The 21,265-nt window shown below is 54.1% G+C and overlaps 10 protein-coding genes across 10 annotated transcripts; 5 read left to right on the top strand and 5 right to left on the bottom strand.

The window, feature by feature from the left end:
• Positions 1-69: 69 nt before the first annotated feature.
• On the top strand, positions 70-2,259 carry AYO20_01323 (hypothetical protein; the record flags this gene model as incomplete). The annotated part of the gene is made up of 2 exons (XM_022639629.1): positions 70-147; positions 268-2,259. The coding sequence occupies 2 exons, from the start codon at positions 70-72 to the stop codon at positions 2,257-2,259; spliced, it is 2,070 nt and encodes a 689-aa protein (XP_022504465.1).
• A 457-nt stretch (positions 2,260-2,716) lies between these two features.
• AYO20_01322 (hypothetical protein) lies at positions 2,717-3,841 on the top strand (the record flags this gene model as incomplete). The annotated part of the gene is made up of 2 exons (XM_022639628.1): positions 2,717-2,818; positions 2,933-3,841. 2 exons carry the CDS (start codon positions 2,717-2,719, stop codon positions 3,839-3,841), a joined length of 1,011 nt encoding a protein of 336 aa, XP_022504464.1.
• Positions 3,842-4,765: 924 nt separating this feature from the next.
• Positions 4,766-6,545, top strand: AYO20_01321 (hypothetical protein; the record flags this gene model as incomplete). Its single annotated transcript, XM_022639627.1, has 3 exons — positions 4,766-5,348; positions 5,417-6,160; positions 6,226-6,545. The coding sequence occupies 3 exons, from the start codon at positions 4,766-4,768 to the stop codon at positions 6,543-6,545; spliced, it is 1,647 nt and encodes a 548-aa protein (XP_022504463.1).
• Positions 6,546-6,993: 448 nt separating this feature from the next.
• AYO20_01320 (hypothetical protein) lies at positions 6,994-8,110 on the top strand (the record flags this gene model as incomplete). Its single annotated transcript, XM_022639626.1, has 4 exons — positions 6,994-7,042; positions 7,107-7,482; positions 7,535-7,885; positions 7,933-8,110. 4 exons carry the CDS (start codon positions 6,994-6,996, stop codon positions 8,108-8,110), a joined length of 954 nt encoding a protein of 317 aa, XP_022504462.1.
• A 339-nt stretch (positions 8,111-8,449) lies between these two features.
• On the bottom strand, positions 8,450-10,303 carry AYO20_01319 (hypothetical protein; the record flags this gene model as incomplete). The annotated part of the gene is made up of 7 exons (XM_022639625.1): positions 8,450-8,582; positions 8,642-8,970; positions 9,040-9,117; positions 9,168-9,225; positions 9,440-9,663; positions 9,722-9,817; positions 10,208-10,303. 7 exons carry the CDS (start codon positions 10,301-10,303, stop codon positions 8,450-8,452), a joined length of 1,014 nt encoding a protein of 337 aa, XP_022504461.1.
• An 81-nt stretch (positions 10,304-10,384) lies between these two features.
• Positions 10,385-12,563, top strand: AYO20_01318 (hypothetical protein; the record flags this gene model as incomplete). Its single annotated transcript, XM_022639624.1, has 8 exons — positions 10,385-10,597; positions 10,659-10,756; positions 10,820-11,029; positions 11,088-11,245; positions 11,311-11,406; positions 11,479-11,576; positions 11,649-12,051; positions 12,130-12,563. The coding sequence occupies 8 exons, from the start codon at positions 10,385-10,387 to the stop codon at positions 12,561-12,563; spliced, it is 1,710 nt and encodes a 569-aa protein (XP_022504460.1).
• A 395-nt stretch (positions 12,564-12,958) lies between these two features.
• Positions 12,959-15,728, bottom strand: AYO20_01317 (hypothetical protein; the record flags this gene model as incomplete). The annotated part of the gene is made up of 5 exons (XM_022639623.1): positions 12,959-13,614; positions 13,697-13,843; positions 14,662-15,010; positions 15,171-15,547; positions 15,611-15,728. 5 exons carry the CDS (start codon positions 15,726-15,728, stop codon positions 12,959-12,961), a joined length of 1,647 nt encoding a protein of 548 aa, XP_022504459.1.
• Positions 15,729-15,757: 29 nt separating this feature from the next.
• Positions 15,758-16,519, bottom strand: AYO20_01316 (hypothetical protein; the record flags this gene model as incomplete). Its single annotated transcript, XM_022639622.1, has 1 exon — positions 15,758-16,519. One exon carries the CDS (start codon positions 16,517-16,519, stop codon positions 15,758-15,760), a length of 762 nt encoding a protein of 253 aa, XP_022504458.1.
• A 653-nt stretch (positions 16,520-17,172) lies between these two features.
• AYO20_01315 (hypothetical protein) lies at positions 17,173-19,178 on the bottom strand (the record flags this gene model as incomplete). The annotated part of the gene is made up of 9 exons (XM_022639621.1): positions 17,173-17,310; positions 17,369-17,597; positions 17,665-17,935; positions 17,995-18,246; positions 18,303-18,467; positions 18,517-18,597; positions 18,667-18,937; positions 18,997-19,071; positions 19,137-19,178. The coding sequence occupies 9 exons, from the start codon at positions 19,176-19,178 to the stop codon at positions 17,173-17,175; spliced, it is 1,524 nt and encodes a 507-aa protein (XP_022504457.1).
• A 399-nt stretch (positions 19,179-19,577) lies between these two features.
• On the bottom strand, positions 19,578-20,923 carry AYO20_01314 (hypothetical protein; the record flags this gene model as incomplete). The annotated part of the gene is made up of 2 exons (XM_022639620.1): positions 19,578-20,637; positions 20,715-20,923. 2 exons carry the CDS (start codon positions 20,921-20,923, stop codon positions 19,578-19,580), a joined length of 1,269 nt encoding a protein of 422 aa, XP_022504456.1.
• Positions 20,924-21,265: the final 342 nt, after the last annotated feature.

The raw sequence follows: 21,265 nt of genomic DNA, 5'->3' as shown, positions 1-21,265 counted from the left end.
CCGAGTATGTAATAGATGCCAGGCACTTGTACGCTTACCGCACCCATGGGTCGGAGAACCTCGACCACCATGTCAACGTCACCGAAAACTGCCGCCTGTAGGCGCACCGTACTGTCGTGCGTCAGGTGTCGGAAGAGGAAATCCAAGGTACGCCACACAAGTTGCTTATTGTATGGTTGATGGAGCTAGTGATCGTTGGAATCTATACGTCTGGACTGACATGAATTATGTGCAAAGTGCGACAGACAGCTACCGTCATGCTCCCAGTGCCTCGCCGTGGGCGCGGAATGCAGGGGATTCAACTCAGCGCGGGACGCTGCCATTCCCCGAAGCATTGTACAGCACCTTGAGAATGAGATTGCCAGCTATGAGTTGAAATTGGCGGAACTAGGTTGCGTTGACGCCGACAACCAAGAAGAGATTGGTGGCACTGAACCTTCAGTCACAAATCTTTCTTTCCTTGCCACGGATGCTATGATCGATGAGCCATCGCATGCCTCTCCTTTAGAGATGGTGATCTCTGATCACCCTGTAGTCGTCGAACATGCGACAAATAGTCCCCCTACGGATCCATCCTGTCACCAGCGGAGGGGATCGGTTGCCCGAGACGCGACAAAGGAGCGAGTCATTGCCTGCGCTGAAATCCAGTCGATGATCAACGCGACGTTACCAGTTGGTCCGTCGCTGACAGACGTTGTACGGCGCGTCCGCATGGGTCTCACGCCGTCGCTGGTTATCTCGCCCGAGGCGAAGGAGCAGGCCCAAAGCAAGACGCCAGCCCAGAATCGCGACAGCCAGCCGGAGACTGACGTGTCAGTATTAATGAGCCTCCCGCCTCACGTCGTCCACACGTTGGTCAAAAAATACGTGCAACGCATGCTCCCCGTTCACCCGTTCCTCTACGAGCCGACAATATGGGAACAGCTCGACCGCGTACTTGCGAAGATCCCGCGGGCTGAAGGTGGTGCGTCTTGCTCACGGACAGTAAAGCTCGACTACGACTTCCTCGTCATTTACTTGATTCTCTCCGTGTCAACAACCTTGGGCAGTGCAAAGGTAGGGCAAGGCGCACGATGCATGGCGTTCTCTGAAGCACTATTCAAAGAAGGCATTCGGCACCTCTCCCAGAATGCGGCGTATCCCTCCGACATGGCTTGGATTCAAGTCACCTTGCTCATTCTGCAGTACGCATCCATCAATCCAAAGTTGGGAAATGTGTGGATTCTCAGCGGTTTCGCCATGCGCAATTGTCTCGAGCTGGGCCTACACCGCGAAGTGTCAAAAAGTATAGGTCTGGACCCCTTGACTATCGATCTCCGCCGGCGCATATTTTGGGCCGCATACTGTATGGATCGGTCCATTTGTGCGGCGCTCCAGAGACCCCTATCGATTCCGGACCCGGCGATCGACACGAGCGTCATGTCGATGCTTGAAGACCGCTGTATCACTTCACATGGCCTCGATCACCAGGGTCAGGAAACCAAGAAATTGGCCCTTCGCTGGATCGAGTACAGACGAGTGCAATCCACCATCATTGAAGTCCACTTTCAAAGCAGGCTGCTGGATCCCCAACAGACATGGCAAGAATGGCTGGCAGTGATTGAGCGACGACTATGGGAATGGTATCAGTCCGATCTTCCTCACGACGGATGGACCGAATTTGCGTTGATGCACGGCCTCGTAATGCTGCACCGACCTTCTTCTCGCGTGCCTTTACCGTCTTCCACGAGCATGTCCACCGCTTTCGAGGCTGCCTGCTCCGCAGCCAAGAGCTGCCGGGGACAGATAACATCAGGATACTTCCCACGCCCATGGCTTGCGGCTCACCACACCTTTGAAATGGCCCTGGTGGTGCTTTTCTGCTTGCGACACAACTTCGAGGCGATTGCCCTGCAGTTTACCCCCAACGAGATCTTTGAGATGACAAAGCTCTTCACTTCGAACTTGCTCACTATCTCAAGCCAGGGTTGGACCGAAGTCTCAGCGTATGCGGCCATCTACGAAAGACTACTGAGCCCACTTTTAGACGCCATCTTCACGCGGTCTAGACCCGTCGCAACGGCACACACCCCTGAGCAGGAGGCGGAATTGGCGAGGCTGCTGTACCCCAGTCCCGCACATCCGCAGGAGTTCCGGTTCGTGGAGATAGGAGGTACCGGTGTCTCGGAGGATCTGTTCTCGTTCGATGCTGGTATCTTCGACTGGGATGACGATCAGCTTGCGAACGACACGACTTCATTCCCATCCTTTGTGTTTTAAAATGCTCCCAATACCTCGGATAGAGCGAATAGTACTCCATATCCGGGCCCAAATTGCCGACATACAAGTGGGACATGTACGAGAGCGTACAGGACCTCTCGCACAAGCCGTGTTCGATCTACGAGTTCGGCCTTCATTATACGATCCACGGGTGGAGTGGATCCAGGCAAGTCCCACGTGTCGGAGATTGGCGCTCAGCAATCGCATCTTTATACTCGGTACACCAGAAGAGTGTAAGCTGGATGGACTTTCCCAAGCAATAACCCACTATTGCTGAGGTATGTATATCGGGGTCAACCGCCATGGTCTGGCTTTTAATCTGTTGGGTCTGGATACCGCTTACTTTTCTTGGTTCCAAGAGGGAGATACTTCAAAGACTAGCCAAAAAAGACCAGTTCGTTGTACCAGTATCGTCGAATAGGCTTGAGGGCACCTGATCTGGCTGATACGGCTAAAAATGGAACGCATCGACACCCATAGTCATGCCATTCCAGCTCGGTGGCGGCAGCATTGTGTGGACTTGGGCTATGGCGACACTGATGGTATTTCGATGGTACAGGTAAGCAAACAGGCCGTTGAAGCAGAACCCATGCATCACCGACCGCCCATTGAGGAGACCCAATGCTGCTCCAAGAAGGACCAGTGGGTGGACTGACAATGGATCAAATTCCAGGACTGGACTGTCGAGGCACACTTGGCGACTATGGACAAAGCCAAGATCTCGAAAAGCATATTGAGCATCACCTCGCCTGGCACGCACTTGAAGCCTGGGGACAATGCCTTTGCTCGCAAGCTGACTCGCGAGACCAACGAGGACCTTGCCGAGATCTGTGCGGCGCACCCAGACCGATTTGCATTCTTTGCAAGCCTGCCTCTCCCTGATATCGAGGGCTCCCTGGCTGAGATCGACTATGCCTTGGACCACCTCGGGGCGGTGGGCTTTGCGGTCATGACGAATGCACACGCCGTTTACCTAGGCGACCCGGCTCTGGACAGGGTCTTTGAGAGGCTGAACTCGCGGCGTGCTGTGGTTTTTATGCATCCGACCTGCTGTCGAGTGAATCTTCCCGTTGCCGACGGCTTGGCCCCTCAAGCGGTGGCACCCCTGACCCAGTATCCGCGGCCGATGCTCGAATTCCTCTTCGACACCACCCGGGCAGTCAGCAACCTAATCCTCTCCGGCACTGTGGCGCGATACCAATCCATCACATTCGTCGTTCCTCATTGTGGCGCGGCGTTACCACCTGTGATCGAGCGGTGTGTTGGATACACGCCGCGCACGGTCAGCCCCAGCATGCCCATCACTAGCGACGACGTCAAGCACCTGTTCAAGACGCGCTTCTTCTTCGACCTCGCAGGTTACCCATTCCCGGACCAGATACACGGCTTGCTGCGTTTCACGGAGCCCTCACGACTTCTGTACGGGACAGACTATCCCTTTTACAAGGCCGAGGCTGTGTATCGACTGGGCGGCATCTTGGATCAACGGGCACCGGAGATATTTGACGAGGAGACGAGGAAAGGGATCTTTGGCGCTAATGCGAGAGGGCTGTTGTGGCCCAAGTTAAAAAGCCATGCTTAGGGTGAAATAGAAATGTGTTGACCCTCCACCCCAGCCGGTGTTGTGACCTTGACCTGCCACAACTTGGCAGCTTAACCTGCGACTTTGAATGGTCATGGGCGACCAATTCTTGCCTCATACAGCGTTGCGTCTGAGGCACCAAATGCTGCAAGCCAGTACTTACCTGGTGCTGTACCCGGAACCCAATCTGCCATATACATCGAGTTCATATTCGACAAGTTTCTTCCTTCCCTGACCACTCTTCCTCTCCTCATGTTTTAGTCTCTCTATTCTGTCCACAATCACGACACCCAGTTACTATGCCACAAATTATACCTCGATCCACGGAGTCCTACTCGTATGATTGTGCAGGCTAGGCCCGGGTGCATATCCAATACATTAAAATCCTCGCACATGGAGACTATCATTGTATGAGCACCACCATGATATCCTCTATCTGGAGGCATACGCTGCTGAGAGAGGATTGGCCAGAATACTCGGCTCGGCTATCTCAATCTCGAGGAATTTTCGTCTCATTCGCCACCTTCTTCGCTCCGTTCCCCATTTCGAGTCAGAAAGCTGCGATTGGCTGAGTAGGTCAACGACCCGGTAGTCGCTTTTCCGAGAAGTTGCGTTGTAAAGAGACGAGATACGGTGGCGCAACACAGATATTCTGTCAGCCCACGCAACTCCGTGAATCTGTCTTGTAGGTTCTGACCAGGACAAGGTAGGACGGGGCCCCAAATGCGCGGAGCGGACGCCCTTGTGGCTTGCCGCTTCCGGGAGGGTTTGTCCAGACAAATTGACTTAAACAGTGGGTTAAACTTGAAGACATATTCGTGGTGAGGGCCTCTCTCAATGCTTCACTTTGTCCCCCATCAAGACTTTCTGAACACGTGTCGGCCTTCCTAGTATTCTAAAGGTAACTCTTCCCCAATCCTCAAGATGGGCTCAATTGCGGCGCCAAGTGACTGGCGGGCCTCGGACAATCTTGAGCTTGAAGCATTGGTCGTCGGAGGAGGTTTCAGCGGTCTGTATACCTTGTACAAACTCCTCGACGCCGGGATCGACGCGAAGCTCCTCGAGGCAAGCGATCAGTTGGGTGGTGTCTGGAACTACAACCGATACCCCGGCGCGAGAGTCGACTCGGAAACCCCTTACTACCAGTACAGCATCCGCGAGGTGTGGAAGACGTGGAACTGGAGCGAGCGGTTCCCCGGACACGAGGAGCTGCGGAGGTACTTTGACCACGTGGCGACCGTGCTTGGACTGTACGACCACATTGCGTTTGGGCAGAATGTTGTTGGGTGCGATTTCGACAGCGATGCCAAACAGTGGGTGGTCAAGACGGAGCAGGGAAAGACCGTCAGGTGCCGATACTTGATCGCGGCCGTCGGGTCGTCGTATAAGAAGCATTTTCCGGATTTCCCGGGTCTCAAGGACTACAAGGGCGTCCTGTTGCATGCGGCGGCGTTTCCTGAAGGGGAGTTTGACTTCTCTGGGAAGGACGTCGCAATTGTCGGACAAGGTTGGTTGTACTCGTCAGCGCTTGGTGTAAGGGAAAGATGATGAATGCTAATGGGAATATCCCCCCAGGTGCTACGGGGCTGCAGATCACACAAGAAGTCTCCAAGAAAGCGGCTAACCTGACCGTGTTCATTCGGACGCCAAACACGGCGTTTCCGATGTATCAGCGCAAGATGTCGGCCGAAGAACAGAACCAATATAAATCCATCTACGACCATCTGTTCAAGGTGTGCCGCGAGTCCCGTTCCGGCCTCCCTTACTGGTCGGACGGAAAGGGCACGAAAGACCTCTCCGCGGAGGAACGCGAGAAACGTTGGGAAGAGCTGTGGGCTCGGGGTGGGTTCAACTTCTCGATCGGCGGGTTCCGTGACGTCCTGTTCGACCAGGAGGCGAACGACTTGATGTATGACTTTTGGAAGAAAAAGGTACGGGCGAGGATCAGCGACCCCCGGAAACGAGAGATCATGGCGCCGGAAATCCCGCACCACCCGATAGCGACGAAGCGGCCCAGTTTGGAACAGGACTACTACGAGTGTATCGACAGGCCGAATGTCGACCTTGTCAGCCTCAAGGAGACGCCGATCCAGAAGTTTGACAGCGACGGGATCGTGACGACGGACGGCAAGCATCGTAAGCTGGACGTCGTGATACTGGCGACGGGCTACGATGCCATTACCGGCAGCTTCACGGATATGGGCTTGAGAGACGTGAATGGCCTCGACATGAAGGAGAGGTGGAAGGATGGGGTGCGTACGCACTTGGGCATGACGTGTCCGGGCTTCCCGAACATGTTTATGGTCTATAGCCCTCAAGGTATGTCTGCCACCTACTCACCTGCCCTGTGTTCTTCGACTGGGTGAGTACTGACTTCTCGATAGCGCCAACGGCTCTGGCAAACGGCACAACGATCGTCGAGGTCCAGGGCGACTGGGTGGTCTCGACAATCCTGAAGATGAAGAAGGAGGGCATTCTGACCATCGAGGCCAAGCCAGACGCGGCAGAGAAGTGGGCAGCCGACATCCAGGAGATGAACGAGAAGACACTCTTCCCACTGACGAACTCGTGGTACATGGGGGCGAATATCCCAGGCAAGAAACGGGAGCAGCTGAATTATCTTGCGGGTTTGAATGTTTACGAGCAGGCGTGTAAGGAGGCCCAGAAGCAGTGGACTGGGTTCGAGACCGTTCTTGCCATATAGCTGCGGCGAGGGACAGATCAGTCCGCCCCTTTTTTAAACTTCAATACAGCCGTGAGGAGTATGGTATAGTATATATGACTACAAAATATGTAACTGGGCCGTTCATCTACTGAGTTGAGAGTGTTGATATCGAACCACCCACGTACGGAGAAGTAAATGTACCTACGGCTAACAAGAGAGAGAGAGAGACCCGGTACTGTTGAACATCCATCAGTCCCGGTAGTAAACTGCCTTAGCTCTTCGTAGTCAGACACATTAACGATTGGCGACCCGAGCGCCCGTGGCTGACCTATTCGATCCCGCTGTCTAATAAGTGTACATCAGTATAGACATGATTGTGTCTTGAACTTGACTCGGACAAGACTCCTTTCAAACTACCACCCCAGTCACCCCCTGTCTGAAACATTTGTCTGTTGTATCGATCGGTCACCAACTCCATTCTCCCAATATGTCAGGGCTTCTCCGAGGAACTGCCTTTGTCACCGGTGCCGGCTCTGGTATGTAGTCTGTCTTGATGGTCTGGCTTTGGCACTCCCAGTACTAAAAAAACGACTCACAAAGGCATCGGACGCGCCACGGCCGTCTGCCTGGCTCAGCACGGCGTGTCGAATCTCGCCCTGGGGGACGTGGACACGAAGAGGTTGGAGGAGACAAAGGCGGACCTTGTCGCCCAAGGGTTGGCCGTGCAGGTCATATTGATCGAGCTTGATGTGAGCAACGAGGATGCAGTGAGAGAGGCCATCGAGAAGACCGTGGCAGCGTTTGGACGCATCGACTATGCCGTCAACAACGCCGGCGTGGCTGGCCCGATGGGCAGGGCCGAAAACGTCGCGTTTGCAGAGTGGCGGCGTCTTCTCGACGTCAATCTGAACGGTGTCTGGCTCTGCCAGCGGGCGGAGATTCAGGCGATGCTGAAGCAGGATCTTCGCGCAATTGGGTATGTCCAGACATGTCGCTCTATCTGGCAAAGGGCACATGTATTAATGCAGTTCACGAAGACCATACTCCCCTGGGGCAAGAGGGGTCATTGTCAACGTCGCTTCGATACTGGGCTTGATGGGCGCGTCTGGCACAAGCCCCGTCACGGTGTACAGTGCGGCAAAGCACGCTGTCATGGGTCTCACGAAGACGGTTGGTCTCGATCATGATTCTATATCATTTCTCCTAGTCCCCTTCCCAGAAGCAGTATCATCGCGGTTGGTTATGCGTTTACCATGTACTTATGACCCGTCCGTGCTTCTAGGACGCACGCGTCTACGCGAGAGAAGGGATCCGAATCAACGCAATCTGCCCAGGGTAATTCAAACCAAGACTACCCTCACCCCGCCCTTTGCTATTTCGTATGAGAAGCGTGTGCGCTGACCCAGGTCATCCGTCTTGCTTGCAGATTCATCGAAACCCCTCTACTCACCCCGACCCTGAACGACGCCGCTCGCAGGGAGCTCCTCAGGAGAATCCCCGCCGACCGGCTGGGCGCGCCCGAGGAGATTGGCAACTCGATCGTCTACCTGATGTCGTACTTGAGCAGTTTCATGTACGGTCACGGCCTTGTCGTTGATGGGTGAGTTGTGGCGTTTTTTTCACCCTGACTCGATTTCTGAGACGCTTTTATCTAATTTGCGCTGTTGCTGTTTAGTGGGCAGATATGTGGCTGAGCGATCGGGCTTTTGAGGCTGGTTGGAAAAGGACATTTATCTGCGTGGGCATAAATCCCGGGGGATATCAAGGGCGACTCTTGTCCCATGGCATCCACGAAACCACTGGTTACAACGACATCGATAGATAGATATTCAGCCTTGCACGGCCTCGGGGAACTTCCAAGCCTCTCTCACAAGTCGTGTCTAGAGTCCTTATTGATGGCAGAGTTCGACCTTGAATCCCAAAAGTGTCAAGGACTATGTTTTCTATTGAGCACCTCCGAGAAGCCACTTGATCCCAGCTATCAGGTCTTCGGCGTTCTTCCTCGCTGCCGTGAGCTTGGGGAAATACCCAAAAGCATGTGGAAGACCCGGATACACATCGAGCTTGACCGGGACGCTTGATATCAGTTAGAAAACGACACCGGGCGAACGAATTCAGCAGAGGAATGATCTTACCCAGCTGCCCGGAGCTTGTCTGCATACGCCAGACCCTCGTCACGTAATGGGTCCATCCCTGCTACCTGCATGTAGGTAGGGGGATGGCCCTTGAACGTCGGATTGAGGAGAGGAGAGGCCTCTGGGTGGGACGGGTCCGGTGGGTTCAGGTAGCCGTAGAACAGTTCCATCGAGCGTTTGGAGAGGAGCGGCGCATCTTTGAGCTCTTCGAGGCTGTGAAGGCCCAGTTCCGGCGGGTAGCAATCGATATGGCAGACGGACGGGATGCGCATGATCGAGCCTTTGATAGGGAGCTGCCCATCCTTGACGCGGTGGGAAAGGACAGCAGTCTGAGAGTAAACTCTCATTAGCAACCGCATAGATGTATTAGAGGGGGAAGCTGAGTAGTGAGCACGTACTGTGTGGGCCCCTGAACTGCTTCCTCCGATGACGATATTGTTCACGTCGATTCCCAGATTGCCGTGATTGTCTATCGTCTGCCTTTGTCAGTTCATTGGCATGGTCACATCGTCGACACTTGTCATACCCATTTCAATGCCTCCCAAGAATCCTCGGTGCCTCGTGGGAACGGGTATTCTGGAGCACTATATTGGGTCAGAGACTAGCAGGAATCTGGTGAGTGTATACGCACAGCCTGTAGTCGACGCTGACAACCACTACTCCTGCCCTCACACACATGGCCCGACAGGTCAAATCCTCGCCCTCGAGATCACCAAGGGTCCAGCCACCTCCGTGGACGCTTACTTGTCAGCCTCGTTGCCCACCACCAGACCATTTCTGGCGCGATGGGACACCTACTAGAAGACAGCCGGCTTTGGATTTTCCCCCGATGTTGGCTGATAAATCCTCAGGGCTATAGAGGCACCGTCAGATGTCGGTATCTGCTCATCTCTGACCTTCAGCCCTTCTATGATGGGTGGGACCTGGGCTTGGGCTCGCTTCTTCAGCTCCACCATAATCTTTCGCATGTGCTCGGGCGTGCCAACGAGGACCGGGACATCGTCGAAGTGGTTCGCGTAAAACTAGAGATTTTCAGTGTCTCGATACGTTTGTTACATGTTGCAGGTTGGTTTGGAGTACTTCTTCCCATTCTTTCGTCGGCTTACCGAGTTCGGAGTATTTGGACGGCATTTGTACCAAGTCGTCGTCGTCGTCGTCGTCGCTGTTAGCGAATCCCTGGATATCTATTCAAGCTCTCTGTTGGCTCGCAGTACACCACATATGTTGACAAGTTAATACTCGGTACAATCTGGCGAGACCCCAACACAGCAACCGGTTGGAGAAACATGGACCCCCTTCTCCCCCGCCTTTTCGTCCGAGATCATGGATCCATGCCCGTTCCGGAGTGGGTGGGCAGCTCCTTCACGACGCCAACGGACTCGGCAGAAGGTTGCCGAGCCCACAGCATCTACGGCGTGAACCACGCACGGTACATCCATGGCGACACCGAGTTCACGGAAACGGACCGCCTCCCAAATACTTCCTCTCAAACGGGGAACAAGCTCCCCTAGCGAGAAACAAGAATATCGGACCTGGACGAGTCTGCTATGGTGTATGTGGCGTGACCATGTCGTTCGCGGCAAAGTTCCGATCGCGAATACTTCGATTCTCGTCGTGGGACGGATAGTATACGATATAGTGTGCATTTGCCCAGAACCACATCTTTGCCCTATCAAACGGACATAATACTCCTGGTTTGAACATTGTTCGGCGACAACAGAGTAGGCCTCCAGCATCGCAAAAATGGGCTCAATAGATACAAATGACCACCGACACCTCTCCGGATTCTATGAAGAGACCGACACGGGCTACCGAGTCTCAGAGGAACGTCTGGGCCAGCCTCGACACCTCCGAGTCGTCATGGTCGGGGCTGGCGCCAGCGGGCTCAACATGGCGCGCCACATGGAGTTGCACATGCAGAATTACGAGCTCATGATCTACGAGAAGAACGCCGACGTGGGCGGGACATGGTTTGAAAACAGGCAAGCCATGCAAGCCGCTACCCTTTCCTGGATAGTTGCTGATCTGTCTTCGCAGATATCCCGGGTGTGCTTGTGATATCCCCTCGCACAACTACCAGTTCACATGGGAACCAAACCCGAACTGGTCGCATTTGTAAGGGGCAGCAACATACTGGTTGCGAAGTGTTTGCGGAAGTGCTGATACTGGCTGCTCCAGCTATTCCACCTCGCAGGAAATCCTTGAGTACTTTAAGGGCATTGCCGAAAAGTACGAACTGTACAAGTTCATCAAGCTTAATCACTATGTCCAGTCGGCTCAGTGGGACGAAGAAGCCGGGATTTGGCACATCAAGATCAAGGACACATCTACTGGGGAGACAGTAGAAGATTGGGGTCACATCTTTATCAATGGTTGTGGAATCTTGAAGTGAGTTACTCCCGTACTCCGTTTGATAGAATACCTTGCTAAAACAGCCAACTTCCAGCAATTGGAAGTGGCCTGATATACCCGGACTGCATTCTTTCAAGGGCGCCCTTATACACAGTGCGGCCTGGGACGATAGCCATGTTCTCGAGGGCAAACAAGTGGCTGTGCTTGGATGTGGTTCGTCAGGGGTGCAGATTATCCCTACTATTCAACCGAGTGAGTGGCTCTGTCCTTATCCTGGAGATGCTATATATGTGTCTAGCTAATATCGGGAACTGTAGAGGTCAAGTCTCTGACCACGTTTATTCGCACCCCTACATGGATTACCGCTGGGTTTGCACAAAACCATGCTGGCCCAGGCGGGTCCAATTTTGCGTGTCAGTGATCCCATCCATGATATTCGCTGCTTCGAGCATTGTGCTGACCTCGTCTGTACGAACACTTGACAGTTAGCGAGAAGCAAAAGCAGGAGTTCCGAGAGAATCCTGAGAAGTACATGGAGTACCGGAAATCGATAGAGAGCGAACTGAACCACCGATTCAAGCTCGTAAGCGAAATTTCACTCCGATATGGGGCAGAGGAGTCCAGCAGTTTTTACTGATATCTTGTACATTGACAGGTCATTATGGGAAGTCAAGAACAAGAGGAAGCCCGACTCTTCTCCGTCAACGAGATGAAGACCAAGCTTGCGGGCGACGAGCGCCTGATGAAGGCCATGATTCCCGATTTCGGCGTCGCCTGTCGTCGTCCCACCCCGGGCAACGGATACTTGGAGGCGTTGACTGCCGACAACGTCCGCGTCGTCACGGACCATATCGAGTCGATCATACCTGAAGGGATCAAGTTGACGACGGGCGAAGTCATCAAGGTCGACGTCTTCATCTGCGCCACCGGGTTCGACATTTCGTTCTTCCCACGCTTCAAAGTCACTGGCAGGGGAGGCAAGGTTCTCTCCGAGCAATGGGCGCGCAAACCAGAGGCATACTTTTCTGTCGCTACGGAAAACTTCCCCAACTATTTCAGTACGTCCCCAATTCCTTTTCCCCTTCCGTGAAGGTATACCATCGATGAGGATATGATCTACTGACACGGAAACCTAGTGTTTCTCGGCCCCAACTCGCCCGTCGGCCACGGCTCCGTCCTCCCCATCATCGAGCACAACACCAAATACTTCATCAACTTCATGAAGAAGATCCAGACGCAGAACATCAAGTCCGTCAGCCCCAAGCCCGACGCCATCCGCGACTTTAATGAGCACATCACCGAGTTCATGAAGCGCACCGCCTGGGCGACCCCCTGCCGCAGCTGGTTCAAGAACGGCACCGTCGACGGGCCCATCGTCGCGCTGCACCCCGGCGGCCGCATCCACTGGTTCCACATGCTCGAGGACATCCGGTACGAGGACTGGGATTACACGTATCTGACCAAGAATAGGTACCAGTACCTGGGCAATGGGTTCTCGACCAAGGAGCTGCCCGGGAAGGACAATGCGTGGTATTTCGACGACCCGGAACAGGGGTATAGAGAGTATTAGATGGGTTGATAGAAGGGGGACTGTCGACGCATTAGATTTTGTAGTGTCATGACGGTGATTCTACGATGACTTTGGAAGAGTGAGATTATCTGTACTGGATGATTCTCGTTTTCATTCTCTCTCCCTCTTTGGAATAGTAATATCGCTCTCCACGTTCGTATCGGTGGAATTTTTTCAGGTTGGGCCACAGTGCTTTGCGGTCTCGAGTATGTACAGCAACATCCCTTCCTTTTGCTTGGAGACTTGAGAGGGTCGTGGATATTCCAGCTAATCTCAATCCCCGGTTCGACATGCACCTCTGCTTAGAGCACACTTTTTCTCCATCTCTCTCTTAGGCTCCAACCATACCTACCGCGTGTAGAACGGCTATGTCAGCGTTGTCCGTGTCGAAAGCATCAAATGCTCCTGTTCGGGCGGGAAAGTGCTTGCTCACCTCCATTCGGTGCCAGGGTCGTCGCCGTGACGAAGCTGGCTCGCCCGCTCGTGATCCAGACCAGAGCTTCGGCGATTTCCTCGGGCAACCCTTGCCTCTTCATGGCCATCTCGCGCACCATCTCTTCGAGGTTCGTGTCGTCCTCCTCGGGCACCTCGCCGAGCATGGGCGTCTTGATCACGCCGGGACAGATCGCGTTGACCCGGATGCCGTCCCGGGCGAAATGCAGGCCGTCGGCCTTTGTGAAGCCGACCACGGCGTGCTTGCTAGCGCAGTAGGCCGGGAGGTTGTCGTAGACGCGCAGCCCGGCCATGGACGCCACGTTGGCGATGGAGCCACGGGCGGGGAACGTCGTGTCGGACGCGCGCAGCGGCTCCTGCTTCAGCATCTGCGTGATCTCGGCCCGCTGGCACAGCCACATCCCCCGCGTGTTGACCGAGAACTGCTTGTCCCACTGGCTGACCGAGTACTCGGTCGTGACGCCGGGGAGCAGGATCCCCGCCACGTTGCACGCGTAGTCGACCCGGCCGAAGCGGTCGACCGTTGATTTGATCAAGGATGTCACCGACGACTCGGACGTGACGTCTGCCCGGACGGCGTTAGCATTCACGAGCTGGACTCATAGTGGTGGTTGGTTGTTGTGTTCGAACTAGTTGCTGAAGGGGATTCAAAGAATGGAGGGAACAGAGGGTATACTGACCGGTCGGTATATCAATGACCTCGACGCCTTTATGTTCGGCCTCGAGCTCCTCCCGAGTCTTCTTCAGCGCGGCCGCCTGGACATCCGCAATGGCTATCCTGCGACATCCTTCCTTTGCAAAGAGCCTGGCCGTGGCACGACCGATTCCTTAGATTCCCCCAAAGATTAGTTCAGCCAACCAACCAACCAACCATAACCCGCTGTCGCGGGGGAATGAGACCGAGTGATTGCTCGTACCTGAAGCTGCTCCTGTAACGAGTGCCACGCCGGGGAAATGCATTTCGTAATTGAGTGGGTAGCAGAAAATGTTGGCGTATATGTTGTGGTTGGAGATACAAAGACTGTCTATATGACGCGGGGGGTTTGATTCAATAGAAGAGAGCGAAGAAGACGTTGAGTATGCACTAACATCTAGTCAACAAAAAGACTCGTGAGTTGCCGACCTGAATAACTATCTACTACCCCTCTCACACAACGCAATGTACTCGGTACACGCTGTCTGTTTGTTGTATCCACCAAGCGTCTGTCGGTGCTGAGTCGACTATAGACCAAAGTTTTGAGACAACGCGGGGACCCCGGTGCGTTTGTTCCACAACTTGTTCATAACCGGGCGGCAAGGCGGGTTTGTTGCCGCTCCGGTTTGTCGCTGATACTGTTGGCTGGGGTTCGGAGGTACGAGAACTCAAGGACCAAGGGCCAAGGGGTGGTGGGGGGAGTACAAGGTACCGAGTTATCTCTTCGAGAACCGGCAGAGTTTTCCGTCTTGTACATAGCAAGGAATCCAATCACTAACCAACCAACCAACCGTACACGCGATCCTGGTTGATCGAGCTGCCTACTCGTATGTACAAGATTTATTGGTTACCCAGAGAGCAACTCTAGAATATCACCATGAAGCCTTCACCTGGCCGACGGACGGACGCTCTGTGAGTGACAAGGTGATCACTTGATAATCACCAACATACTCAGCTCCGGAAACGACTCGGCAAACGCGGGCTTCAGAGACCAATTCTCCAGCTTGTGCAGGTGCATCTTGAACGCGGGGCTCAGGTGCACGGCTCCCGTCGCGTCGTCGTCCTGCCGTACGTACGTCGCGGCCGGGTCGTACGGCCAGTTGACGTTGAGACAGCTGCAGAAGGACGGGGTGAAGACGTTGAACGGGTACGCGTGGTGCTCGAGCGTGAGCTTCTCGCGCAGTTGCGGCCAGGGGAGCGTGTCGATGAAGATCGGGTGCGTGACTCGACATTGCGACGGGCGGGGGTGGAACCAGGGAGGGAGGGCCTTGAAATTCTCTTCGCTGGGGGAGATGCGGTACTATTCAGACATCAGTGTCATCAAATGGACTTGAAGGGGCTCGACACGGCGTAGATCTGTATAGAGGCATATAGTGTTGGGTCATCCAGAGGTAAGGGATGGAAGCGTGACTTTCGAGCAGATCTGAATACATAGCTCGATATAAGGAAACCAAGCTCACCTTCAAATGGATATAATTCAGCCAGAATATCGCCAGCTTCTCGGGCAACTTGAAGTTCCACTGGCTGATGGGCGGTGTTAGAAACAAAGTCAGCGAGTCCGCCGTGGCTAGACGGCTGCTGTAGTGACCTCCCAGCAGAATCTGCACGTCCGGGTCATGGCCCGCGTGCAGCGCAGGGTCGTCGTCGAGCCGGGCCTGGTGCTCACTGATACACCTGAACAGTTTGCCATCCCAGATATTGCTGGGCGGGCAGTTCTGCGGTATTGGGACCAGTCTCTCTGCCGTCAACTCGGGGGCGATGTTGTTGGCCAACCATAACGGCGGGTCCGGGGAGAGATAGAAGTTGTTGTTGTTGAGTGCAGGGAGTTCGTCTGTGCCTATTCTCTATCAGTTCTAGGCAGCAATAGAGGAGACAAGATCTCTCTGGGAAGGACACTCACCCAGACCTAGCTGGCCTGCATAGGTCTGTCCCTGGTGCAGCAGCACAAGTTGGTTTCCGAAGAAAGGAAGCCCTCTGGGATGGTCGGTGTCGTTGGCTGTCATGCCGTGTATGCTCATCTGGAAAGCAGTCAGATGAATACCTCTCGTCATATGGCTGGGACAAAGTCCCGACTTGCCTCGAAATCCCCGGTAGACGTGTCGAGAAAACAATTGCCAAAGTCATTGTTGGCGTCGACCATGATCTCTATCGTGTCTCCGCTGTTCACGCTGGGCGGGTCTATGAGGACTTCACAGCCTTGACTAGATTGATTGAGGTGATGAAGCTCGTCGTTGGCAAGGTCGTGGGCACTATCTGTACGGTGGCTTTCTTGGGTAATATCTTTCTCGTGACTGGGGAGACCATGATTTGGATTCGGTCGTGATGTTGTGCAGTATTCCGGGGGTGGATCGTCGTCCGTCTGCTCCTTTTCCGACTGTATCTCGCGAGGCTGCTTGTTGGAAGGCAGCCGCCGTTTCTTCCTCGCTGGGCCATCTATGGCGTCATTGTTGTTTTTATTGCTGCTGTTGTTGTCCTGACTGGTCGCGACGTCTATGATACTCTGTACTTTCGCCTCGAGCATCCGAACCCGCTGTTGCAGTTCCTCGTTTTCCCTCACGAGGTCTGCCACGCACGTGTCGGACTCTAACCGGGCGAGCTTCTCCTCCAAGCTGGCAATATACTTCTTGGTGCGTTCACGCACATTGCGCTGTGACTCGCGGTCCTGGATCCGTTTCCGCTCAAGCTGTGCCCTGGTGCGTCGGGGAGGTCCTTTGCGCCTCGTATCGTTGTTTGCTGCGAGAGTGTTGGTAGGTTGGTGGGGAGACGAAGCCTGTCCGTCTGCTGACAATTGATCTAATGCTGGAGACATGATTCTGACTCGGACTCATCCATAAAGCTGCTAAACTGACTGGACCGAGTTGTGACGAACTGAACTGTTGATTCCAGAGAGACAGACCATACAAGAAAATACGGGACGGGAACATGGGCCGAGAAGGTCTAGTCGTCACCAACAAGGGTGAACTGGAAACCCCCCTTCTGGCTTATCAGATCCCGCGAAACTCGTAAGGGTCATGCCGGGGTGACGGAAAAGCCAACCGTCTATCTAACCATGCATGGTCAAGGGCCTCCGGGGCCCCGCGTTGTCCAGGACCGTGGAACAAGGAGGATAATTGGGCCCTAATGCATAAAATTCTCAAGACGGTTCCAGGCAGCTACTTAGTTGTCTTCGAGTTCTTACAGTATCAGCATCGGGTTGTGCAAAGTATCTCGGCACACAGAAGCTGGATTCCTGTCCACACCATCCCTCACCCGTGTCCTAGAGCCTTAATTTTTACCCTCTAGTATACGTAGCTGAACAGAGCTAGCAAAAGCCTCCTTGTCCGCATTGAGTACCACACTATGACTTACTTCAGTAACCTTTTCTTCACGTTCAGTGTGCGAACAAAGAGGCATCCCATAAGTTGTTTTTGGGAAATGCATGCCGTTACGAAGCCTCTTTACCCCCTTTTGTTACCGACAACACTAGGCATGTTTGGGTGCTTCGATCTGAGCAATATCGACCTCCATCTCGGCCTTTTCGTCCTCGGCCTGGTTTGTGAGGTGGATCGCCACATCGTCGCCAAAGATCTCGCCGACCTCTTCGAGGGACAGGCCTTTTGTCTACAACAACAAAAAGTTAGCACTTGGGGATAAGCAGCTGACAGGAGAGTAGCGTTACCTCAGGGAAGAAAAAGTAAATGATGGGGATGTTGATGGTCGTCAGGACGATAAAGACAATATAGTATTTCCAACCGATTTCGGCAAAGGCCGTAGGCGCGGCTTCGAGGTAGGGGATGGTGGTCAGGAACAAAGTCCCCACAGACCACGCCATGCCTCGCGGTCGAATATGTGTCGGGAAGATCTCGGAGCAGTAGATGAAGCTGTTGGCATCAATGCAGCATCCGTAGCTGTGGTGGTCGTGTTAGCTCATGGACAAGTCACTGTGTGATTCGCAATCCACGATGATCAACTTACAAGGTCAGATGCAAAAATATAAAGAAGAGCGCCGCACTCAGTCCTGCATGGCTATCGGTACCCGAATAGTAGCGCAACAAGATCGATTCGGCGATCAGCGAAACCAGCATCCCACTCAGGCCGGTGAGGAAGAGGAACCTTCGGCCGGTTCGGTCGACCAAGATCGAGTTGACGTAGTTTCCGAGGGCCCCGATCGTGACATAGATGCCAGACAGAAGAAGAGGCATATGTCCCGTCTGTCCAAGGCCCTGGTAGATCATGACACTGTAGTCTGTCGACTTGGTTAATGATATGTTTTGCCTGTGAGGGCAGCCAAAAGGCGAAACTCACTGTAGATGACGAGGATGCCCGAAGATTCGTTGCTGAAGAAGGTGAAGAAGCCGCAGAGCATCCTCTTGCGGTAACTGGGTTTGCGCCACAGATCCCAGATGGTCTCATGGCTGAAGAACTCCCTGTCGTGGTCGACCTGCCGGCACATTTGGTAGAATTCCTTGCGGGCGTAGACCTCTTCCGGATCCGATGGATTGTAATGAAGCTTCGCAACGATTTTCCAGGCCTCGTCCCGGCGGTCTTTAAGAAGCACTGCATAGCCTGAGTTAGAGATCCTTCTCACGAGTGAAGAAAGAGAGCGAACGTACGCCATCGAGGAGACTCCGGAATCCAAGGCGCAACGGCAAGAGTCAGCAAGGGCCAGAGGCAAGCCACCGCCAGAGGGAACCGCCATTGGAAATTTTCGTTCCGAGAGAAGTAACAGCCATAGCCGACCCAACCGGCAATCATATAGCCCCCCACGAGAACGACACCTGGGATTTGTCTAAGTACCTGAGAGCTCTAGAATATCTTGCGACTTACCATGCTGCCCGACCAAGAACCCCCGACTGGCCGGAGGAGATATCTCTGCCTGCATGATTGGGATCAAGGTGACCAAGTTTCCTGAGACAGAGACAAGTCGGTCAGATGTCTCAATTCTCATCTCTCATCAAGTGATGGAGCACCACTCACCGACTCCGTAGCCAGTCAACCATCGTGCGAACAGAAACATGCCGATCGCCGCGGAGCCTGCTTGCAGTGCGGACCCTACAATCGAAATAATCGTGGCAATATACAAGGCCTGCTTCCGACCACGCGCGTCGCACATCCAGCCCATGGTCCAGCAGCCCATGAAGGCACCGGCGGAGAAGAGGCCACTAGTGGCACCGAGGATGCGATTGGTATAGGCATAGTTGGGCTCGGTCGGCGCAGCTGCCAGGCCAAAGTATTTGAAGAAGCCGGGCTATACTTGCGACGTGTTACTATGGATGGACCCGAGAAATGAATGGTGGATGGACCGACCTGACCAAGGGTTGTCGAGATAATGCTGAAGCAATACCCATACGACAACGACCCTAGACAAAGGGCGAAGACGATCTGTTCAAGCAAAGGTCAGTTCACTGGTGTCCTGGGTAAGGTTGAGCTGGTATTGGTGTACGCACAGAGAGGTTGTACCACGAATAAAATCCCTGTTCCTGCGCCATGGTTGTTGAAAAGTCTCCGTCACGACAAGGAGGTAGACAAGAATTTCCTTGCAGTCCCTTTATAGCACGACATTGTGCAGGGAACAGGTTGGGCACGGATCGCCAAAGAAATCGACCGTCTTGTCCATACTGTCCAGAAAGCCATCACGGTTGGGCTTCCGACATTCCGGCCCTACAATTCCGTGGCACGACGAATCGCGTGGCTGACCTAGGTATTTCCGTACACTTTCTCATAGTCATACTTTGTATTTAACTGGGAAGGGTAAAGCGGGTTGGGGTCCAGAATGGACGCATCTTGGGGAGACAGTGGCATCAGAACTTATCAAAGCGTTTGCTCGGGTCTATTATGTGGGTTGCTTCAGCCTTGACTCCTCCAGCTATTCTCCGCCGAAATCAAAGCTACAAGCTCGCTTCGAACAGTCGCTCCAATTGCTCTCTCTGGGGCTCCATATCTTCTTCGAGGTTGGGGGCGAGGTTCAATACCCGTTTCTGCGGCAGCGTCCCCTCCACGAGGCCTGGGATGTTCTCTCTGCTGAAGCCGAGATCTCTCAGACCTCTCGGTTGATCCCCCAGCTTGGCCAGAAAATTTGCCAGAGCCTCGCCGAGGATTTCCCCAGCGCTCTCCTTTTTCGCGGTGCTGATGTCCACGCCAAACGCCTCGGCGGCAGCAAGATGTCGCTCCGGGTTTGACGCAGCTGTGAACTTGAATACACTGGGGGAAGTGACTGCGACACTGACTCCGTGAGGGATCAATGGCTTGTCGACAATATAGCCCTTGTGCCTATACCCAGGGTTTTGACTCGAGATGGGATAGCTCATGCCGTGGCACAGATGGACGCCTGCATTCCCAAACCCGACACCGGCCAGAGTAGCCGCAAGCAACATCTTATTTTGCGCGTCGCTATCTTCGGGGTCTTTTACTGCCCGCGGAAGGTATTTGATCGTGTCTTTCAGGGCTTGGAACGAGAAGACGTCTGAGATGGGGTTTGCGCCCTGATACGCCGGCCGAAGGATAGGATTCAACGGGCGTGGGGTCCGTTGGTTATAGGGGATTGCGGTCCAAGACTCCAAGGAGTGGCAAAGGACGTCGAGCCCAGACGCAGCGTGGACTGCTGAAGGCATCGTCCTCGTATTTAATGGGTCACAAATACCAAAGGTCGGTTTGAGAGCACGAGAAGCTACACCAGTCTTTGCTCGGTGTGAGGTCAGATCAAAGATGGCGGTGCCCGTTGTTTCCGACCCTGTGCCCGCCGTCGTTGGTATCGCGATCAGTGGCAGAAGCTTCCGAGACACGGGGAGTCCACGGCCGAGAGGTGCGTTGACGAAGTCGAGAAGCTCTGCCTCGGGGTAGCAGGTGTAGAGATTCATCATCTTGGCCGTGTCGATGACACTTCCACCACCGACAGCGATGAAAGCATCAGGCTGGCACTTTCTCGAGAACTGGATGGCTTCGAGAATCCTAGATGTATAGACAAATGGTCAGACATACAAAAATGGTCTTCCAGGAATGAAGTGTGTGGACGGGTAAAGCCTTACGAATGTTCTTTCGGCTCCACAACCACCTTGTTAAACACCGTATAGCTCAAAGCCTCTCGGTCCAACGACTGGTGCACCTGCTGCATGGCATGCAGGTCTTGGATGTTAGTGTCCGTGACGACGCAGACGCGCTTCGACCCCAGGTTCTTGACGTCCATGCCCACTTCGGCGGTGCACCCGGGCCCGAACCGGATACTCGAAGCTGCCATCTCGAAAGCATATTCCTTTTCGGCCGGGAGTTCTGCCACTTTGGCTAGATGCTTGGCCGTAGCATGGAAGGGCTGGCTATGATGGACTCCGGGGTTGGAATGGCAGCGACAGTTTGGGGGGTGGTGGAATTGGACTGTCCGAAGGAGATCGAGGGCTCGAGAGGCTGCGGATGCTGGGACGCGAGTGATGACGCCCATCTTCCCTTCTTTCTTACGCAGTGAGCTACTGACGCTGTTCCGACTGGGCGAGTAACTTACATGTGCTCGGCTTGCTTGGTCGTGTTTTATTTGCCGGATGCCTCAATATGTAGTAGTGGCAGGCCATGGGCGGCGTCCGCCTCC

The sequence above is a fragment of the Fonsecaea nubica genome, assembly GCF_001646965.1.
Source record: "Fonsecaea nubica strain CBS 269.64 chromosome Unknown Scaff5, whole genome shotgun sequence".
Classification (NCBI taxonomy): domain Eukaryota; kingdom Fungi; phylum Ascomycota; class Eurotiomycetes; order Chaetothyriales; family Herpotrichiellaceae; genus Fonsecaea; species Fonsecaea nubica.
This window is presented reverse-complemented; position numbering and strand designations above follow the sequence as displayed.